The 14,218-nt window shown below is 36.9% G+C and overlaps 1 protein-coding gene across 7 annotated transcripts in view; it reads left to right on the top strand.

The window, feature by feature from the left end:
* RUFY2 (RUN and FYVE domain containing 2) overlaps positions 1–14,218 on the top strand; it is a 28,316-nt gene that overhangs the window by 8,612 nt on the left and 5,486 nt on the right. For 4 of the 7 annotated variants that reach the window (XR_010473559.1, XM_065067923.1, XM_065067919.1 and 1 more), the window contains exons 6-14: positions 1,075–1,136; positions 1,679–1,744; positions 3,564–3,633; positions 4,809–4,910; positions 5,665–5,781; positions 6,384–6,551; positions 8,049–8,146; positions 11,933–12,052; positions 13,658–13,787. Coding sequence is in view for 6 of the 7 variants with exons in the window: in XM_065067923.1 (XP_064923995.1) it covers positions 1,075–1,136; positions 1,679–1,744; positions 3,564–3,633; positions 4,809–4,910; positions 5,665–5,781; positions 6,384–6,551; positions 8,049–8,146; positions 11,933–12,052; positions 13,658–13,787 (933 nt within the window). In the remaining variant the exon portion in view is untranslated. Of the gene's footprint in view, positions 1–1,074; positions 1,137–1,678; positions 1,745–3,563; positions 3,634–4,808; positions 4,911–5,664; positions 5,782–6,383; positions 6,552–8,048; positions 8,147–9,012; positions 9,349–11,932; positions 12,053–13,657; positions 13,788–14,218 lie in introns of those variants that run through there. The other 3 variants (XM_065067920.1, XM_065067922.1, XM_065067924.1) reach the window with 2 other exon arrangements.

The raw sequence follows: 14,218 nt of genomic DNA, 5'->3' as shown, positions 1-14,218 counted from the left end.
ATTCTGTTTATGAAGAGTAGTGTAAATAAGGCTTCTTCTTAGATAAGACAGAAGCAGCAAGTTGTGTTGAGCAGAAAGAGAAACCTGTGAAGGATGATGGAAGTCACATCCAGGAGCAAAGTTTTGGTATGTTAGAAGGATGCTGTTCAACAGTGAAATGTGTGCGCGCACAAGGAGAATTAAAACAGAGTAACTTGTGCAGAGATAACATTTTACCTTTTATAGAGATGGTATTTTGCTTTAACAAGCAAAATATGTTTTTCAAAAAGCTTTGTAGAAGATACATTTTCGAAAAAGATGTGGAAGGAACTGTTAGAAGACTGTCATAGGGAGGAAGGAAGCGGTAGATCAGATAAATTGAAATACTTTTGTGAAAAGGCTGCTAGAGACCTAAAAAGGAGGGGTTTTGGTAAAGCAGACGTGGTTAAATACTTTTGTTAGAGGTTCATGAATAAAGTTGGAAGCAGAACTCATGGTGATGTCATTTATAGTACATACGATTAAATGACAATTGAATAGAAAATACATTAGTTAGCTTCAGATTTAGAAAGGTTTAAAGAAATTAGTACAATTGAGTAGGCACACGTGGGAATCAGCAAGTGTGGAGAAGTTGTATTATTTGGCAAGATATATTGAAAAACTAATCACGGGGGAAAACGTAATTTTGGAAGATGTACTGTGGTAGGAAATAACATGAAACACTACGGACTAATTATCACAAGTCTGCTCAGTCAGTGGTAGGTTTGAGTAGGTTTGAGTATCGGATGATTCCCCAAATGAAATTCTTCCTCTAAGTTCTTGGCTAAACTCAGTCAGAGATAACAAGTCATCTTTTCTTTGAGATTTTGTACGTAGCACGTTGTTAATTTTGTTCAAAGGTAACATAATTTGTAACAAATATGTGAGACTACACTTAACAAAAAAAAATCTTGTTTAAAATATTATGGGTCAGTTTTTTGGCCTTCTGGCTGAAACTTGACCCATCTTAAGCTGATTTAACTGAGGTTTTAGTACTTATGTAGATACAAGACCGTTATTTGTATGATATTAAACTGTGCATTTGCTTTTCCCTAGGTTGGGGTGATCGATTTCTCTATGTATTTAAAGAGTGATGATGAAATTGGGGGTAAGGAAAGGTACATCCTCACCAAATTCCTCAGATTTTGCATGTTAACAAATAATTTCTTTACTGGCGCCATGTTCTGTGTAGAAATAAGTCACGTTCCCTAAATATGAAATCTTACCTCACCATCTGGATAAAAATGGCACGCTACATTGTTTTGTATGACTGAAAGAATGTTTTCAGTCCAGATCAAGCCTCAGCAGCATCACCTGTGTCCTTTGTCTGGTGGACAGTCTTGGAGGACTACAAGGCAGCGGTGAAGAAGAACCTGTCAATCTTTAAGCCCTCAGCTGGGCATTTAGTCAGTATTTCGCAGAACTAGAGTTACAGCAGAGTAAAAAAACCATCCTTTTTCTTTAGAAACTGTTTTTTTGTCTCTCACTGATGTCACAACATGTAAGTTATTGACTTTGTGATTGTGGGATGAAGTTGCTTCCTTTCTTTTTAAGAAGCACAACTATGATGGATATTTGCATATGATAGATACATATATTTTCAGTATGTAGTTCACTATGTCATTTTGTTAAAGCTTATTTTGTTATGTGCTTGCTTTAGAGATGGACAGATTGCTGCCATTTTGGACCAAAAGAATTATGTTGAAGAACTGAACAGGCAACTCAAGTAAGTATTCCTTTGAAGTACACATGTTGGGCCAAACTTACAGACATAATAAAACATCTGTAATTCCTTTTGTACCACAGCTTTGTGAGACACCTTCAGAGAAAGGGGTGCAAATTCTTCAAGTTTAGGCTGCAGGTGTAGTGAAGCTGGAAAGGATACGCTCTTCTGCAGAGACTCAGGAAGTCTTGTTTTTGTGCTTTTGTTTTTGACACTTAGAACCTTTGTTCTTCAAAGCAACAAAAAACAGCTGGCCAAAACTAATCAGGGTCCTCACGATTCAGAACTTCACAGGAATGAAAAGCTTGATCTGGATTTTAACTGCGTCCTATTTAACAGTTTTCAGAAAGTGATACTGAGTTAACTGAGTGAAACCACATGCTTTTGTTCCTTGGCCTTTCATAATATTTTAGTTTGTAGCTTTAATGTCTAAGACCAAAACTGTATAAGTTGATTTCTTGCAGAAAACTACTTACATGATGTAGGTTTTGGTTCCTTTAGAAACAGTTTTCAGGAAAGCAGCCTTTCCCCCTTTGCTGAATAGAGCAAACCTGCTTTACCACTATGTCTGTTACTGTACAAACAGAGGAACTCTGAGGAGTATCGTGTAGAATTGAATAGTGCGAGGAGCTACAAAAGAAAAAACAAAAACCAAACTGAACAAAACACACAAAAAAAACCAAACCAAAACCAAACAACAAACCCACAAAGCACTTCCATAGAATCTGTGACATATCTTAGCATCTTGATCCATTTTTGAAATGTAATCATACGTTTAAATTTGTAATGCTGGTAATCTTGATCGCTAGTTACTGTATGGCCACTGTTGGGGTAAAGATATTCTGATTAAAAATTGTGTCAGTCACTGAGCAGAAACCTTCAATGGGACAGAATAACTTGAGTGCATCAAATATGAGCAAAATGAAAGTAAGTTATGGAGGAGAAAGGAACATGTGTCATTATTCAAGTGAGACCCTATGGTATTGAGTATGTTCTTGTACGCTAGTTTATGCATGGAATTACTTGCAAACCAGTGATTCAACAACTCTCTTATTTCAGGTCAGCTGTTCCTTTACACACATCCTAAAATGCATTAATCTCCTCTACTTTGCCATTCTTAATGAACTGGTAACTTCTGAGGACACCACAGTAATAATACGTGGAAAAGTAAAGGGTGTTACAAAATAGGGTTGTGGTTTGTTGCTGTTGGTTGGTTATTTTTTTCCTGTGTGTATAGTGCAACCTAAAAAAACGTGCTTACAGCAGAAATAGGCAATCAGGTAACAGAGGTGACCTGGATGTAGTTTGATATGATTAAAAAAAACAGTAATAAAAGGGAATAAAATTCTGATGAGGCTTATAAATGAAGTCAAGAAGCATCAAGAAAGAGGTAGCTTGCGGATCTCAAAAAACGGGGAGAAGCAAATAATTTCATAAAAGAAATGGGTTTTGGAGGAAGAGAACCTAGAGAATGATTTCATTTTATGGGGGGAAAAAAGACCAAGAATCTTGTAAATTGTCTTTTAAGAGAAGTCATTAAATGTTTGGATACAATATAGTTGTGAAAATAAAGGGGAGAATACCTGTAGAGTCACACCTGACCAGGAGTTTAAGTGACAGGCAAGACGCTGAGAGTTGGAAACAAGTATATAAATGTTAACAAAGGAGACTAAATATCTTGTATTTAGGAAAACCTCAAATAACAGGACCAGACCTTTTAGCCCTCAACGATTAATCATTGTACCTCGCATTACAGTTTTTGAGTTTGGTTGAATGAGTTTTGATGTCATTTTGAATAATGTTTTTTCTTTTTCTCTTTCAGTAGCACAGTTAGCAGTCTACATGCAAGAGTTGATTCACTGGAAAAATCCAACACTAAACTGATTGAAGAGGTATTGTTGTCTTTTAGTAATGTGTAATTTACTCAAATTATTTTAATCTACATAAGTTCTGTGTAATATATTCAGCTACCTTTATTTTGGCTTGAAGAAGAGGTGTACAGTAGCTGCAAGGATTTGAAGTCAGCTTGCCTAGGTAGCCTGCAGCATCGGTAAATTAATTCTGTAGAACATGGAATTTCCCACTTTGGACAAAAGCAGCAGAGAAGCCTTTCCTAAAGCAAGTCTGATCTTGTGCAGATGACTAGTCCATAATGGATCACACCAGTTGCTACAAAGAGACAGAAAATAGTTCACCAGGCAGTTTCTCTTACCATCCTCAGCCATAGCCAAAGGGTTGTTTCTTGCTTATTTACCATATGCTTATATACAGCCTCTATACTTGTCTATCTCTGGATTTGTATTTATATCCTATATTTCCAGTTATCATTGATGCTTGTCTAGATTCTGATATTCTTTTAGTTTTACAAGAGAGAGCATGATTTTTTTTAATCCGAGCTGCTTGAGAAATAGTTAATGAAGTGGAAAATTGAAATAAATGTCTGAATTCAAGTGTTGAAGGGATAGCTAGCTTGCTCTGGGTGTTAATGTATCCAGATAGAGGGAAAACATTTTGTTCTGAGAGTTAATCCTCAGAGTATTCTGATTCCTTTGAAAGCCTTGAGGTCAACTGTCTACCTATTTTGATCAGCTGGCTGATAATTTTGACATTAAGGTATATACTGTAGGGCCCAGTTATAACGTTTCCTCTTTTATAAATATGTTTTCTTTTCTTCTGGGAGAGGTTTTCTTGTGTAAATCGCTCCACGTGATATATTAAGATGTCCAAAAAAGAACAGAACTGGATATATTTGAATCCAAGCAGGAAGAAAAAATTTAGGATGAGGAAAGGGAATTGAGGGTCTTTAAGTCATTATGAAGCAGTGAAAAGAAAACACATTCTATTCTTTACTAGACATGGAATAATGAAGTATCTGTTGTGTCATGAAAGTGACTCATTACTAAAACCGGGAGCTTTATGTTTTCTTTAAAAACAATTAAACGTCTGTTTTGTATGTTGTGAGAATAGAGCAGAGATTGTCTTGGTCTTGCATTCGTCAGAACCGTTTTTTCTTTATTTCCATTCACAAAAGTGGTCACGCTGCTTTTTTTTTTTTTCTTCTTTTCAGTTAGCAATAGCCAAAAACAATATAATTAAACTTCAGGAAGAAAATCATCAGTTAAGGAGTGAAAATACTCTTATTTTAATGAAAACACAGCATCATCTAGAGGTATGTTAGTTTTGCCACATTTAACGCACTTAAACGTTTAACATTTAACGTAGTCACATTGGTTCATTGTAATACAAATGTTCTTATGTCGCAGATTAAGCAGTAGCTGGGTCAAATCTAAAACAAATTTTATTAGGGAAAGGACCTGTTAAACCTGGGGAGCTTTATAGTCACATAATTATAGCTCACTGGATTGTTTTATAAACATACGCACATTTTTTAGCATTTTTCCTTGTATTCTTTCTATTTTTCTTCCCTTTCTCCTGTTTCTTTAGACTGTAAGCTATATCTAAGAGCACTTAAGGTGATATTATCTGAAAAACTTGTCAAAAAACGTGTGTTGTAGTTGGCAAAGTGTCTATTCTGATCTGTCTCATTATATGGAATGTCATTTGGAGCAATCATAGATACAATTGCTGAACTTTTTTTTAAGGTGTGATTTGTAGCTCCTTACATAACTTCCTGTACGTATTTTACGGGAACTGTATTTTACAGTACTGAAACATTTGTGTAGTAGAGTGACTTACTGAGGGAGGACTGTACTGCAGTAAAGATGTTCATTTTGCTAGATTTACTCAATTCTCATTCTAAAACTGATGACCACATAGCAGAAGCAGCTCTTTCCATGTTTGTACTCTGCTTGGAGAATGCATTTTTAAGCAGCTTTATCTTCCCCCCCGCCTCAAGTGTTAAATTTATGCTATTAATTGCTAAACTTGTGCTGAAGAAAGATAGATTCTCTATGTCTTTATAGGCAACTAAAGTGGATGTTGAAGCAGAACTTCAGACATACAAACATTCCAGGCAGGGCTTAGATGAAATGTATAATGAAGCCCGTAGGCAGCTTCGAGAAGAATCACAACTTCGACAAGTAAGTGTGCTTCTCTATGATTATATAGCACTTCTAGAAAAGATTATGCTTGAGAAGAATCTGTATATAAATATTTATAGTTTTGCTTTTTCTGAGTTTATATGCTACCTTTAATCAACTTTAATTGCGTTTTTTCTGTAATAAAAAGTTTTTTTTTTTTTTTATGGAGCAATCAATACATCTGTTAACAATGTTGCTAAAGCATAGTAAAGAAAATACGTTTTCTTTGGGTAGTTTTTAGGTAGGTTTTAAGCAATACTGTGTGCTTTGTATGCGTCCTAAATCTTGGGAAAATAGAAATCCTTTAGTTCTATTTTTGTAATTAATAATTAGGCAACTCTGTGCAACACTGGCAGTGTTTCTTATAATGTGAGTTGTCTTCTCCCAAGGTTAAAAAAACCCCATTGGTCTCTAAGTACATGAGAACGTAATGTTTATGCAGTGGATAATTTACAGAGTTAAAGAGGAGCGGAATTTCTCAAGTGGTGAAGTAGGTGGTGCAGCAGCTCTGTTAGAGTTAGCTTTGGTCTTTCTCAAAACAGAGAGAAAATGTTGCATTATTATTTAAATATTCCGGGTTGCATTGTGTTTGTGTTTTGTAGGATATGGAGAATGAGCTAGTGGTTCAAGTTAGTATGAAGCACGAGATAGAACTCGCCATGAAGTTATTGGAGAAGGACATCCACGAGAAGCAGGATGCCCTCATAGGCCTTCGACAGCAGCTTGATGAAGTTAAAGCAATTAACATGGAAATGTACCAAAAACTGCAGGTAAGGGAACAATCAGCTGTTAAACCAACTTTGCCAGGAGGGAGAGAGGTGCATTACCATTTTGTTTAGTGAAATACTGTTGTTTCCTTAATTTTAGGTTTCTTTCCACTTCTTAGGTCAGCTTGTCATTTTGGAACATCACTGATGCAAGCGTGATTTCACACAAAGAAGTTCTTAAGGCAGTTATGTAACATTAGTGGGTTTATAGGAGGAAAAAGAGCATAAGAGTAAGATCGTGGCCTAATAACATGCTATGTGGAATAGAGAGGGTGATAGTGTGTCTAGTGATAATGACACTTGTTGGCCTGAGTTGCACAAAACAACCATGAGAACATAAGTATGTAGTAAGGAGTTAGAGTGGAGATCTGAACTTTCAAAGTAAGGAAAGGCATTTGGAAAACCAGGTTGCATTAAATGGAAAAAGCTAATTACAAGGTGGGTTGGTTTTGTTTGTTTTGGTGTTTTTTTAATCTGTTAGCAAATCAGGAAAATCTGTGAGCACCACACAATTCTTCTTTGGGAGATTATGGATCTCAAGAGACCCAATATGCAGTTAACAAATGACCAAACACCAGGGAAGTTTAGCAGTTAATTATTATGGAGAACATAAATTTGATTTGTGGAACAAATTATGAAAAACAGCACAAGAAACCAGTCCAATCTGTGGCAGAATGAGGGGGAAAAAAATAGGATGCAGTGGAGATAATTGAGATGATGGACAAAGGATGCTGCTTTTCCAGTTGCAGATATGAGGAAACCGGACCAGAGAGAGAGGAATATAAATAGAGCTGGAAAGAAAAATTCTGAGAGAAGGTTCTTCATTAGGTCAGGATGTGTAGGGTTTTGTTTTTCTTGTAAAGCTGTACTTCTGGGGACTCTGGGTAACACCAATTTCACTTCATGACATTCAGACCCACTTCCTGGGCAGAGTAAACTGCTTAAATTGTGTCCAGTCTCTGCCATTCAGGGACCAGTCAATAGTGTTGAGCTGTGTAGCAAAGGTGATGTTCTGCCTTTTATTTCGATCTTCAGGCTGCGGTTGTAACAGCTCTGCAAGCAATCAAAACTGTGAAATGCGTTGGTAAAATTCTTAAAAGATTTCTAGGTGCATATGTTATCTTGATAGGACTTGGAGATCCTCAGCGATTTACAGGACTAAGCATCTTAGTACTTTATTGTTAAGGTTCTAACAGGCTACTTAAAAAGATGATCAGTGAATCGAAGTTGACTTGCAAAATGATTGACTAGGAAAGGAAACCAAAATGTGAAATATATGCTTATTAAATAAAATCTCCGCCTGCAAATTACAAAACTATGAGTTTGCTAGGCACAAAATTTTAAGTACTGTCAAGTACATTTTTTTAGATGAGAATGGTTAAAAAGAATCAAAACCTGAAGCCATTTCAACATTTTCCGTTTCAGATATTGAAGAAAAAAACCCCATGAGGTAACAGTGTGATATATACCTACTTCAGTTTAACCTTTTTTATTGCACAGGTTTCTGAAGATGCTATGAAAGAAAAGAACGAAATAATTGGTCGATTAGAGGATAAGACCAATCAAATCAATGCAACTATGAAACAACTAGAGCAAAGGTACAAGCCCATCTTTGATTTTCCTCATTCATGTCTCCATCCCCTTACATTTTACCATGTTCCTACACAGTTGCCACTGAAATGTAGCTTTCAACTAGAAAATTTAAAAAGAACCTTCCTGAAACTTTAGCTAGTGCTTTGCTGTTTGGTTGGTTGGTTATTTTCTTTTTTTCTTTTTAACAAATACACTTATTTTATATACAAACTTAATCTTTCAATTTTCTTCCTCCACCATCTTTCTCCTGGTCCTCGGTTTTTGTGCTGATATCAAAAGTTGTTCTTTCAGCTCTTTCAAAATTCTAATTCATTATTGCCTCTTCTTTTTTTTTTTTTCCCACCTGAATGAAATGCAATAGAAACCAAAGCATTAATCTTGCTTATACTTAAGCCTGTGCTTAATATAAACATTTAATGCCTTCATGGATCACTGTTGTGTTTGCCTGGTGCTTTGGAAGTACCATTATTTTAAATGACTTAATGAGTTTTTACATTAAAAGGTTGAAAAGCGAAAGACTAACATTTTGGTACATAAATTAACATTATGGTTAGACTGCATGTATTACATAGTATTAAAATGTGATTCATATGTTTTAATTTAGTGATCTATATGCAACATTGATCTTTTAAATTGTAAAATATAACATATCCATAATCCCTGTCATGTTGGTGTTTGACATGTCTTTTTTCATTTAAATCTGATTATGAAAAACATGGTTATGTATTAAAAAAATTAGACATGAATATTCTTTTATTGACATCCTTTTTTCCTCTTTTTTCTTTTTCTTTTTATCCTTTATCCCAATTTTTGTTTTTACTACTTTGCTGCCTTCATCTGTCTTTGATTTTTGTCCACTGCATTCATGAAGTGACAAAGATCTGTTAACTCAAACTAGGACTATTGCAATGTCATTCTTCAAATGTACCAGCAATGAAGCTCAGCACCAGTATAAGCTTGTCAAAGATATATCATTCTGAAAGCTCCTCCAGATCTGTTGTGTTTAAATAATTACTGATAAAATACAGCTTCAGAGTTTTAAAATTACAACTTTAAGTATAAAGTGGTATTAGAAATCCTGCACTGTAACTGATCATAGCTGGGTTCTGTTTTGTTTTCTGAAAGAACGTCACCTCTGATCTCACTTTACCCCTCTTAAAACAAAGAAAAAAGAGAAAAAAAAATTAAACTATTGCACTATTATTAAGCACATGTAAGCTAGTTTTCTAATGCTATGTAATCACTTCTTAATTGTCAAACCAAGTTCATTTTAAAAGGTTAGCTATATTTACTTTGGCTGTACATTTTTTTGACATCTGTTTCTAATTAGTGATTTTTTTCTATTCTTGATGGTCCTAATAGGTTTTAAAAGTAGCCCTTCTGACTAATATTTCCCTTTCCCCCTGCTTATTTCTTTCACCTTTAGGCTGTATTTATCCCAAAAGCATGCTCCCTGTTGGTGTTTTGGTTGTAACTAGCACTGTTGACGATATATTTAAAAAGAGGGTAGTGTCAGCATGTATGCTCAGTATGAACGGTGGAAGAATTAGAGGGTTTGGGGATAAACCAGCTAAAGCACAATTCCGTTTTGCTGATGTGATGCGGGGCACAATATTTTCCCGGAGTTAAAAGGCATTTGGATGGGTCTCCGGGCAGGACAGGCAGCGCGTTGTAGAAGGTTCTGCAGCTGGGCCTCCTGCCTGGAGCCGTTCACTGCGGTGTGCACAGCGGATCTGTCGTCACAAACTGGATTTACATTTAGGGCCTGGATCCTGAGCTGGTCTGACTTGTTCGCCTGCCAGGGGTCTCGCCTTGACCGTGTCTGTGCTGTAATCCCGACCTGCGGCTTTGCCCAACTCCTTCTCCCTCCCTCTGCCCATCATCCAGAGGTTGTTCCAGCTCCTGTTTCTGCTTGAGCTGCCGCTTGCCTGCACCGCAGAAACTGGAGTTTTAGCCCTTGACACGCTTCCCAGTGTTTGCTCTGAAGTGCAGAGGGGGAGTTGACTGGGAAAAGAATCTGAGGGTCTTTGGGCAGAAGGGGTTGTGTTTGCAAAGGGCAGGATGCAATAATGCAGAAAGGGTTTCTAGTCCATCAATCTGTATCACCTTATTATTCCTTGGTCTGGAATCAGAAAGAGCCTTTAACATGTGCTGGCTACTCGAAAATAAAATCTCCCATCCTCAAAGAAAAGCCAAACCAGGAGCACTGACTAGAACAAGAAACAGGCCATAGCAGAGATGGGTGACCAGCTCAGTGTCATCTCTGCCAACAAGTGTCTGCTCAGTGTCATCTGAATCCCAGATCCTGCTGTGAACTGGGTCCTGCTCAGCAGTGGTGGGAGTTGGAGCAGTGCGGTGGCCTCGGCGCTGACCCTTGGCTTGGCCAGCAGGGTTCTTGGCCAGCAAGCTCCCTTTCTACCTTGGCTGTACAAACTGCACTGCAGTTTAATTTGTGATTTAGGAAGGGTTTTAACTTGCTTTTGGTGTTACTGCCTTGCGTAGCTTCATTCAGCTGCTCCTGCCCAGTGAACTGACCCTGCTTTTTCCCAGTATTCTCCTTTCCATACGTGTTTTGGCCCTTTGTGCAGCAGCATCGCAAATGTCACTGGGAACATTCTTGAAACAACTGAACGAGATAGTGCACACTTTATAAGACAGTTTAATTCCGGTCTTTTTTCACTTGTTTACTGGCAGCTTTTGGAAACTCGTGCTGGTGCAACTTCATCAGGAGAAGCACAAGTGTAGACATATTGCTGACTTAATTTATTTTTTGGAAGGGAGAAATCAAACACAGAGGGTATCACAGGTTTCTCCCACCGCTCACCCGAGAGGCCCTTCAAACAGTTTTGTTAAACATGGTGCAACAGGTGGGACCTTTACAGGCCCTTTACTCTCCTGCCTTTTCACCCAGACAGGTGTAGCCACGATACTGCATGAGTTCCATTTTAATACCTCTACTTTTCTTACATTACATCCATCTTAGTTTGGGCTGAAGAGGTGACCAAGCAGAGGGGAACCACAGTGAGCTAACGGATTCCAAGGGGAATCAGAAACAAGCAGAAACAAACCCCTGGAATTCAGAAAGGAAAGCTTAAGTGAAAAACTTACCCCTCATTTCTTGATTAATCAGTTTTATTTATTTTATCTATAGTGTGGAGCTATTTTAACCAGTGCGAGAATGCATTATTTTTACTACGGATTATTTAAATTAATTTAATAATATGATGTAGTTGAGGTAGTTCTATAAATATAGTGGGACCTGTCAGGGTGTGTCTTGTTGTATTAAGCTGGTGAAGTTTTTTTGCTGTCGGATTGCAGTGCTTTGTACTCAGCCTTATGCCTGAATTGTCTTGAGCTGCTTTTACACAACACATGCTCTGCCCTGTCTTAATAGGTGATTAGTACAAGCCGAGTACTTTTATGGGATTTATTTGGGAGGTAAAAAAAGCTTCCAAAAATAACGCGTGACCATATGCTAAAGGCAAAAAAACCCCATTAAGATATATGCTTCAATTCTAAAATATGTATCATCGTGCTCTGGCATCTGTTATTCATGAGCATAAAATAAACCAGTGATTACTTACAGTGATTACGCTCTTACTGTATGAAAACCAGGAGCTAGTTCTCTAGGCATTGTATGGATTTCTCGTTTGAGTTTGTGAGTTTCCCCCAGACTTTGTTTTTATTTAGAAGTGTTTCTATTTCCCCATTTTTCTTTTATTTGTCTTCTTCACCCTCTACGCCCTAGTTCTAGCTTCAGTTTTACCCAAAGTTGATTTGAATTACACCAGATTGCAGCAAGCAGAGAAGGCTCAAATGGAGGCTGAGGCCGAGGATGAGAAACTTAAACAGGAATATGTGAATAAATCTGAAAGTCTGCAGAAAGAATTCTCCCAGAAGGAGAAACAGCTGTAAGTATGTCTTTCCTATTTGGAAAAATATACAGCAGTAAACATTCTACATGGCAGTATGTCCCATGGCTTAAAACAGGCTTCTTGTTGATGAATGGTTTTGAACAGAATGTAAATACGAAAGATCTCCATGTTAGGTACTGGCAAGGTGGAAGAAAATATGTCATTCCAATGAATGTATGTAGTACAAGTACATAGTAGTATAAACTTAAACAGAAATGGCGTAAGAATAGTTTAATTGATCAGGCTTATGAGTAAGTTAGGAGTGGTTTAACATACGACTGTGCAGAAAAGAAAAAAATAAAAATCCACTGGAATCGTAAATATGAAAAAGTAATATAAAAGCCAACCCTCGATCTTTTTCCTGTTAAATCCTTTGGTACTGATTTAAAGAAATATGTAATGTAAAAAGGTCCCTGGAAGGGCAGGTGTTCTCCTTGTTTGGAAAGACAACAAGTAAATTATTTAAGACAGTGCAAATCTGTGGCACAATAAGGATTTGGGCTTAAAAATTAGTGATTCCAATCCAGTGATTAGCCCACTCTGCCCCTCTTACATCTCTGAACATTAATAAACTTCCATGACAAATGTTCACTTCACAGCCGCAGTCATCTTTGCAGATTTTGGCAAAAGAACAGTTCAGACCCCAGCTTTAGAATTCTGCAATTCTGAAACCTTCTGATCTTTTCCAGGCCAAATGCTGAGGTAGTATCCCAAAATGTAAGTCTTTCCTTTAAAAATTGTTGTGGTTTTAAAACAGGAGAAGTAACTGTGGATACGGGTTTTCCACCAAAAAACCTTGCATGACTACTCTCAGAATTTTTCCTCTTTTATTGTGTTGGCACGATTTAGATGTAGAAGGTTGAGCAGTGTGCTTGCATCCTTTGGTTCTCCCCAACATCCTAAACACCAACTCTCCCATGAAACTGATAGTGAAATTCCAGCTAAAGTGCATCTTCCATCAGAGTAGCCCTAATTCTCTTAATTGTACATTAGTTAAACTAATAGAACTTAGATCCCTCTGTATGTTAAACCTCAGCTATGTAGAAAGCTCAATGAAAATAGTAATTTAGAGTCCTTCCTCCTTTATTTGCAGTTCATTTCTAAATGCCGTAAGCCTTAGTTGAAAATAGAAGATTCACATCTGAGGAGATAATATTAAATAACTTTTATGAGCACCAGAGATCATTGTCTGCATCCTCAGTCGCAGTGTGGATGGTTGGTTGGTTTTATTTCAGAAACAAGCTATGGAAAGTTAAGGAGACCCTGGTCTTATGCATGTTTTTAAAAGACTTCAGAGTTTTATGGTTAATCTAAACTTGCTCATTTATTAGAAAGGTCAGCTCTTCAAAATTATGCCATGTTCTTGGTCCTTTAAATACACTTGTTTTTAAAAGCATTTTCTAAGTGACTGTTTTGTTTTATTTATTACACTATTGTCTAAAATATTACGGTAATGATACCTTATTTCTGTTTTTGAAAATGTGTAAGTTGATCATTTGTTTATTATGATAATAGGGTATTGCATGCAGAAATTAACACTTTTTTTGGTTGTTTTTTTAAAAAATTATATTACTTTTTGTTTGTTTGTTTTGCATATTCTAGGCTTCAACTGGAAACAGATTTGAAGATAGAAAAAGAGTGGCGGCAAACCTTAGAGGAAGATCTTCAAAAGGAAAAGGAAACTGTATCTCATCTGAGGCTGGAGACCCAAGAAATAATTAACCTGAAAAAAGTAAGTTGTGTAGTAAAACTTAACTAGTAATTTAGAAATCGATTGCGAAGTTAATTGTGGTTGTAGACATGGTATTTTTCGGTATTCCTGCAAGTAGATAAGAAGGATTAGATTAATGTATTCTCAGAAATAGACTAAGAAAAATTTTTTTTTACTTCCCATTTAGTCCTCAGATCAGAACCCAGTGCTTTGAGTAAGGAAAACTGAAATCCTTGTTTTCCATTCTCAGTTGCATTGAAGACTCTGTTGTCTCATTGTAGGCCAGAAAGTCCTTCAGCTTCTCCCTGACTGGCTGTAGGTGGCTGGCTAGTGAGACTGGGGTCTGCAGTCGGTCCTTTTCATTTGCTTCCTGGAGAGGATTGCAGAAGCAAAAATGCTTCGTCTCTTGGGGACTAAGAGAATTTAATCCTGAGTTGTTGCAGGTCATGTTG

The sequence above is a fragment of the Columba livia genome, chromosome 6 (assembly GCF_036013475.1).
Source record: "Columba livia isolate bColLiv1 breed racing homer chromosome 6, bColLiv1.pat.W.v2, whole genome shotgun sequence".
Classification (NCBI taxonomy): domain Eukaryota; kingdom Metazoa; phylum Chordata; class Aves; order Columbiformes; family Columbidae; genus Columba; species Columba livia.
This window is presented reverse-complemented; position numbering and strand designations above follow the sequence as displayed.